General features: G+C 33.2%; 1 protein-coding gene across 1 annotated transcript; it reads left to right on the forward strand.

Moving 5' to 3' along the window:
• Nucleotides 1-2,162: 2,162 nt before the first annotated feature.
• LOC141646086 (putative pectinesterase 14) lies at nt 2,163-5,831 on the forward strand. Its single transcript, XM_074454155.1, has 5 exons — nt 2,163-2,649; nt 3,003-3,174; nt 3,271-3,477; nt 4,697-4,950; nt 5,429-5,831. The coding sequence occupies exons 1-5, from the start codon at nt 2,228-2,230 to the stop codon at nt 5,637-5,639; spliced, it is 1,266 nt and encodes a 421-aa protein (XP_074310256.1). The 5' UTR covers nt 2,163-2,227; the 3' UTR covers nt 5,640-5,831.
• Nucleotides 5,832-7,522: the final 1,691 nt, after the last annotated feature.

Here is a 7,522-nt window from a genome sequence, read left to right on the forward strand (position 1 = left end):
TTATAATTTCCTGTATATATTTATGAATTAGTGTGTTTCAAACAATTGGAGCATCAAGTCCAACTTTTGTCACGATAAAAGTAAGTGTATTCTTAATAATTACTCCTATCATTTAACTTATGTTTATGCGAGAGGTTGATCTAATTTAGCTTATTTGTATGTGATTTATATAATAGTCTCCTCTACAACCAGACAGCTTACAATGCGCCTTTTTCTGTTGTCGGTCCATGTGGGAGATTTTCACCCGAAAGTATATCAACATACCCTCACTGGTTAGTGTGTTTTAATAACTATTTCAAACGTAACTTGGGTTTAATTCTGTGTAATAATATTCTGTCTATTTTGATTAAGTATATTTTGATTTGTAGTTCCCACCTTCAATCAACAACAAAGACCCAACCTATTCGAAGGAAGACATGCCGACATGAGAAATAAGTGGGCCACTTATTTTCTTTCATTAGCGGATGGTCAATAGTCTGCTCATTATGTATGTGTGTATATAGAGCCATGTGTAATTAGTTTTGGTTACCCTGTTTATAATATTTTGATCTTTGGGTTGAATAGATCAATGTGTAATATTCGATATTGCAGGATTGAAATTTTGCAATCTTGTAATTTGCTAAAATGCTATTTTGCGTAGCATTTAAATGAAACCTCCATCGCAAAAATTAGTATTTCAAAGAAATTCTTTTGAACCTACTAAAACAATTTTTTTAAAAAAATATTTATAAATTCGATTACGGTTAAAAATAAAACCGTGGTCAATAAATCTATTGAAAACGGTCGCATTTAAATAGAAACCCGTTGACATATTCATCCATAATATAACAGTTTAATAATCACAAACCGTTGTCGAATTCATGACATTTAAAACGGTTTAATAAGCATAAACCGTTGTCATATTTACTATTTTTCAGCGGTTGTGTTTCAGTAAAAACGTTGTCATAGGTTTCCGTAGAGCATTCAGACTAATACTACCACGGTTTCAATATTATAGACAACGATTTTTGAACCGTTCTTAATATTGTATTACGGTTATCTAAACCCGTTATTTACATTTCATAACGGTTTCGCCTTTTTAATAACCGTGGTCACGAAATAACAACGGTCGATGTAATAACGGTTCCGTATTTTGTATTACAACGGTATATCACCTTATCTAACCGTTGTTGCACCGATTATTTGGCGTATTGAGGGATACCCACAATCGAACCCATACTCTCTTCTTTATGTGTATCTGAGCTTAAAGGCCCAACATTTCTCGATAAAACTGGGAATTCATCGTCATTAGTAGAGGAAAGAAGATCAATTTTATTGTTATTTTTGTGATTTTTGTTGATTTTAGAAGTCAAAATCGAAGGAGGTCTAGCTTTTGCGGCAGTCGTTGTTTTCAGTTATTCAAGATCCCTAGGTTTCTTTTAATACCCTAGTTGTTCTCTTTTTTTTCTCTCTTTCTCTTTCTATCTCTATATTTTTCTTTTACGTTCTAAAATCGATTATTAAATTGGTGTTGTCAAGTTTGTAGTAAAGTAAAAATGGTCATTTCAACGAATAATGAATTTCACGAATAATAAAGCTAGTTTACATTTTACATCGCTAACATAAAACTTTGTTACAATAATACAATCCATGCTTAATGACATGTACACGCATCTAACACCCTCCTCATTCACCCATCATTAGTGTTCCCTTTCTACGTTGTTTAGCGTATAATTCATCTTCTTATCTATCTTCATTTCTGCCTATTACACTTTTTCCCCTACCCTCTTTACTTTAAAGCAATTAATGTTTTAATCATTTTCATTTTATACCATAACAGTAGCTCACTATATAATCCATTTATACCAAAAATACACAACCAATCCTAACCCTTTTTGCATTACTTTCTTTACTCTCACGCTAAGTAACTAATAACCCATTCTTCTTCAATAAGTCTGGCGAAAGACGGTAACATTTCGTCACAAGCTAAAGACGGGGTAAAATGTGATCCATTAAAGACGAAAATGTAACCATTTTTAGATAAAAAGTTGTCAAAACAACTTTCTAAGCTAAAACACTTTGTTATTAAAATGGTCACCATTTTAGGGTTAAAATAATAACATTTGACCTGTATTCAAAAGTTTCGCCTTCATTTAGAATTGGTTTTGTTTGCCTCCCTTTTATCTACATGTACTCCGCACTATATATTATAAGAACAAGCTATCTCCCTTCTTGATAATTCTAAGTCATGAAACTCAAAAATATCACCTCATTTTGGGTCTTGGCCTGTACCATTGCCCTCATTTCCGTAATTTTTACAATTTTTATAAATTCTTCCCCTAATAATTCATTTTTTCGGCTATCAAAGATTACTAATCAAGTATATTTTGACGGGTTTTTAAACGTTTTTGAGCGAATAGGAGATGGTTTTAGGAGACGGTACTACCACCACCACCACCATCACCATCACCACAGTAACAGACGACCAAAAATTAGTTGTGGTACAACACAATTGACGTCCAAGTTGACATATTTGTACGCCGTTTCTATGGTGTTGACGGTTGATTTGAACGGTTGTGGGAACTTTACTAGTGTTCAGAAAGCAGTCGACGCTGTGCCGAATTTGAGTTCAACTCCTACTCTCATTGTTGTTTACTCTGGTATTTATAGGTTGGTCTGTATTTGTCTTTTTGATATTTCTATTGATTTCCAAAAAAAAAAAAACAGTGGCGGATGTTGAAATAAAAGTAAAGACAACCAAAATGTAAATTGTTAATCTAACATGTAAATACTTAATTATACTCCACCGCTGAGTCAAGGGATCCTCCTCTCGACATAACTAAGGTCCTTCACTGACAAAAAGTTATCTAACATCGCTATTGACTATAAACATGGCTGATATCCCCTGAAAACACACAACTCTTGTCGGACTTAATATAATAATCAATACCATATGCATGAAAATTATGCAGAGCTAAATTTATAATTTTGTTGATGAATTTGTTATGCGATTATGATGGCAGGGAGAAAGTATCGATAGATGCAAACAAAACCAATTTGATACTGCAAGGGGAAGGGTATAAAACAACAACAATAGCATGGAATGACACTTCAAATTCAACAGGAGGCACAGCCTACAGTGCATCTGTTACCATTTTGTCACCTGGTTTTATTGCTTACAATATTAGCTTTCAAGTAAGTAATACTAAAAATAAAAACTAATTGTATCGAAAAAGTGAAGATGATGATCTAACTAACATTGGCCCTCATTGATCATTAAAATGAGGGTAGAACACGGCACCACAACCAACTGCAGGAGACGTAGGAGGGCAAGCCGTGGCGCTAAGGATTTCAAGTGACCGTGCTGCCTTCTATGGCTGTGGATTTTATGGCGCACAAGATACTCTGAATGATGACCGTGGACGACATTACTTTAAAAACTGCTTCATTCAAGGCTCTATTGATTTCATTTTTGGTAATGCTAGATCTCTCTATCAGGTACTTCTAATTATTCATAAAATCCACGTCCCCGTAAATAGTACTACTTCTTAAATAAAACTGTTTTACAATACTCCTACTCTATTATATTATTGTCCTATAGAGACGTACTCTTTGTCGAATTTTTTTTTGATGACGTAATTTTACAATATATATTGCAAATATTGTTACCGTAGAGAATATATCTTGACACATACTTATTTTTGGCTTCATGACAATAAACCAAATTCATTAAAAAAAACTTAATTCTCTTGGATTAGTTTTCCATTTTAATTTTTTTAGTTTCATATCAAAATACAATGGAGTGAAATATTAAATATTAATGAGGTAAAAATTTATAAAGTATAAATAATACACTAAAAAAAAAATAAAAACTCTATATACCACGCATTGCATGCGTAGGATCTGTACTAGTTGAGCTAGTAATCACTTGTGTATTCTTCTACTACTTTTTAATTGCCTTTGATTTTCAATCCTAAAATTTTTCATGATGATTAACTGTACTATCATAGGTTATGTGCTGATGGGATAAAATGAGGTATTCATTGAACTATTGAAGGCGTGAGCTCTGAAGTGTTTACTTAAATTGTTTACCTAAATTGTTTACCATACCCTCATGTCTGGGCCTTTCATGATAGGGGATTAGTGGGTCGCATCATCATCATCATTCTTGTGCTGTTCTTAACGTAAATTAAGGACTACTCCGTAAAAAAAAAAAATTTAAAAAAACACGTGATTAATTATTCGATTTATTTTGAATTCGAGTCGGTAGGACTACCATGATGGCATGATTCCTGATTAAGTTAAATCAACCGTTACCAAGTGATTTTACAGTTAATAGATCCTACAACCAGTTGTATCCAGTTGTATGCTCTAGAACCCGAGCTATATAATAAAGTTTTCGAGTTTTGTTTTAAAGAAGTCGAGCTATACCATAAAATTTCTGAACTCATTCACTTAAACATAAAAAAAATTAACTTTAAGAAAGCTCAAGAAAATTACACATAAACTCGAGAAGATATAACTTGGTTGTATGATGCTATTGTACTACGGGAGGTATAATGTTATTTGTGGTGATTTTATATACTCATTTTTCTCAATCATTTAGTTTACTACATAGACGAATAAACGTGCTTTAAACTAAGTTACGTATGCATAGCAACTGTATATTATTACATGCCTGAAGAATAATGAAATTGAGAAATGGTTACAATGGCAGGATTGTAGCATAACATCAATAGCAGAAGACAACACACAAGGAGAAGTGAGTGGGTCAATCACAGCGCAAGGCAGAAATTCCAAAACTGAAAACACGGGTTTCTCTTTTGTCAATTGCACCATTGATGGTACTGGTACCATTTGGCTTGGTAGAGCTTGGGGTGATTTTTCTACCGTTGTTTTCTCCAACACTTACATGTCCGAGGTGGTTTCGCCTGACGGTTGGAATGATTGGAGAGACCCCTCTCGAGACTTGTGCGTAATCTTTCTTTCATTCCTTTTGATTTTATTATAAGGATAGGACGCTAAAAAAACTCTTACAAATACAATTTTAAATAAGACTATTCCTTATGTTACAACTTACAATCATTTCTTTAAGTTTACTTTTGACACAAAGACTAAAATGAGAGAAATAAAAGAGGTAACAAAAAACACAATTTGAATATAAGTAAGGATTATTAGCAATTTTACCTATAAAAAATGGAAACGTGACTGAAACATCCAATTTAGAATAATGAAAAAATGCAAGGTAAGCTAAGGATAGAGGGTATTAGTCTGAGCTAGCTATTATTAGCTTCTCTTTATTCATTTCACTTCCATACGTCTATTTAAAAATATGTACGAGAGATTTTGGACAATATATATGTACAGAAATGAAACGAAATCGAGGTAGTATAATATTTTGGAGAATGTCTAAGAATGTTAATAATGACTAATGTTATAATATATAAAGGACTTCATTCTTTGGCGAGTATGAATGCACGGGACCAGGAGCAAGCAACACCAAGAGAGTTTCATATAGCAAACAACTGAAACAGAATGAAGTAGCTCCGTTTCTGGACATTTCCTACATTGATGGACATGATTGGCTTCTTCCTTATCAAAATCTTTCGTTGCCCTCCGGAGACAATAAAGAGAACACTCAATCACTTTCCAGTTACTAGTTACGCAGTTATGCTTCGTTATCTCAGTTTGAGATCGATGGATGGTAGAATCGCAACTCTTTACCATATAATTGTGATGCTTGTACCCTCTCATGCGTCCTCTTGATCCCCAAAAAATTTTAGTTTGAGCATTAGTTAGCATGCTACTCCTCTAATGTAAGTTTTTTTTTTTTTGCCACATACCTCGGCTCTTGAGGTCGTTAAAAGATGGTACCCATAACATAGAGTTCCAAAAGATACCTATGGAAATAGATCATAAAATCTAAATGCAATCTAATTCACCATACTAATATAAATTTCCTTTTATTTACTTTCTCTATATGGAAGGTATGCAATCCTCTATATATATATATATATATAGAGAGAGAGAGAGAGATTGAATCGTGCGAGACCCTTTCTTAGGGTGGCGGTGACACCTTTTAAACCATCAGATTAAAAACCATAGATACACGAGATGATGCCACGTATCCCATACAAAACTCCATCTAACACACATTTCCGTCTTCAATTTCATTCATTTACTCCAACTCACAATCACTCACAGCTTTTAACTTTCTCTCTCTTCATCTACTGTTCTTCAACTCAAATTCGAAGTTCACTTAGCATTCGATCACCATTTTTATCACTCTGATTTTCATCGTCCACACCATAATCATGCTGCAATTCACCATATTTTTTCGATCTTCACGTTTTGATGTAACTCTTATTATGTGTTCATCATCAATCTCGAAGTAAGTATTATTCTCATTTCTCGCTTTTATTCTCTTTTTGTTTTTAATTTTCATTTATTTGAATGTTAAACTTGTAATAGCCATATCATGTGATTTTTGTCAATTATTTGATAATATACTTGCTCTTTTATTGTTCAGATTTTATTATTGTTAGTAATTTCCAGTTTTCTAGAGTTTACTATTGAATTTGTTCATCTTACACAACTAATATTTTGTTTATCTATTATTCTGGTGAAATTATGTGATTAATTGATTAGTTAATTGATCAATTGTGTTAAATTTAAGTATTTAGGTATTTGATGAAGATTATGATGAAAATGAGCTCGTGATTCACGGCCGCGATGATTTTCGACGATCTCATAGTTCTTTGATTTATTCTCCTAATTCTAGTGCGTTGATCGTCCTCATCTTCACTTTTGTTTGCTTCGTCTCTTCACTTTCTTATCTTGTGTGATTTCGTATCAACAATCGATTTAATCTATTCACTTTATTTGATTGAAATTATTTGAATTGGTATGATATTGGTACGAACTAGTGGTGATTTTTGCGTCGTGAAAGGATTCTGGCTTGGTTTATGTAATTTGTACTCAATATTAGTGATTCCTTGTGTCTATGAGTGTAGTGCCGCGAATTGGAACTTTGGCGCATAACAGTTTGTCAAAATGCTTCCCGATAAAGTATTTGTTCACTGTAAGTAAATTGGAGGATTTAGTAATAAGTTCTGGGTAATGTTTGTTGAAATGTCACCAATGGAAGTCCATGGTAATAAAGGTCTACCTTTGGCACACATTATTAACCTCATAGGTAATCTTTGATGATTGTAGAAATTAAATAAAACTTCTGCATACTGGTGGAGTAAAGGCGTACAAGCGCCATCACCATTCTCTGCAGCCCTTTGGTCACACCAAGTAGCAGACTTTTGTCATTCCTAGTGAGATAGTGTACGATGTAAGGGTATGATGACATGAATGTACACTTTATTAATTAGAATTCTTGATTTGGTCATCATTACAAGAAGAACACATCGATGGTCAAGTTCAGTACTTCAGTCAATTAGCTTGTATTTTTGACCTAGGAAATGTTTTGATAGATACTTCTTACATGTCACTTCGGATTCTCTGTATGTACATTACAAATATATACTCCGATAAG

The sequence above is a fragment of the Silene latifolia genome, chromosome 3 (assembly GCF_048544455.1).
Source record: "Silene latifolia isolate original U9 population chromosome 3, ASM4854445v1, whole genome shotgun sequence".
Taxonomy (NCBI): Eukaryota; Viridiplantae; Streptophyta; class Magnoliopsida; order Caryophyllales; family Caryophyllaceae; genus Silene; species Silene latifolia.

What these genes read in the sequence shown, in the direction of transcription:
- LOC141646086 (XM_074454155.1), top strand. Translation starts at nt 2,228, where the DNA reads ATGAAACTCAAAAATATCACCTCATTTTGGGTCTTGGCCTGTACCATT. An exon ending in GTTTACTCTGGTATTTATAG is followed by an intron (nt 2,650 to 3,002) that starts GTTGGTCTGTAT and finishes TTATGATGGCAG; the next exon opens with GGAGAAAGTATCGATAGATG. An exon ending in CTTACAATATTAGCTTTCAA is followed by an intron (nt 3,175 to 3,270) that starts GTAAGTAATACT and finishes AAATGAGGGTAG; the next exon opens with AACACGGCACCACAACCAAC.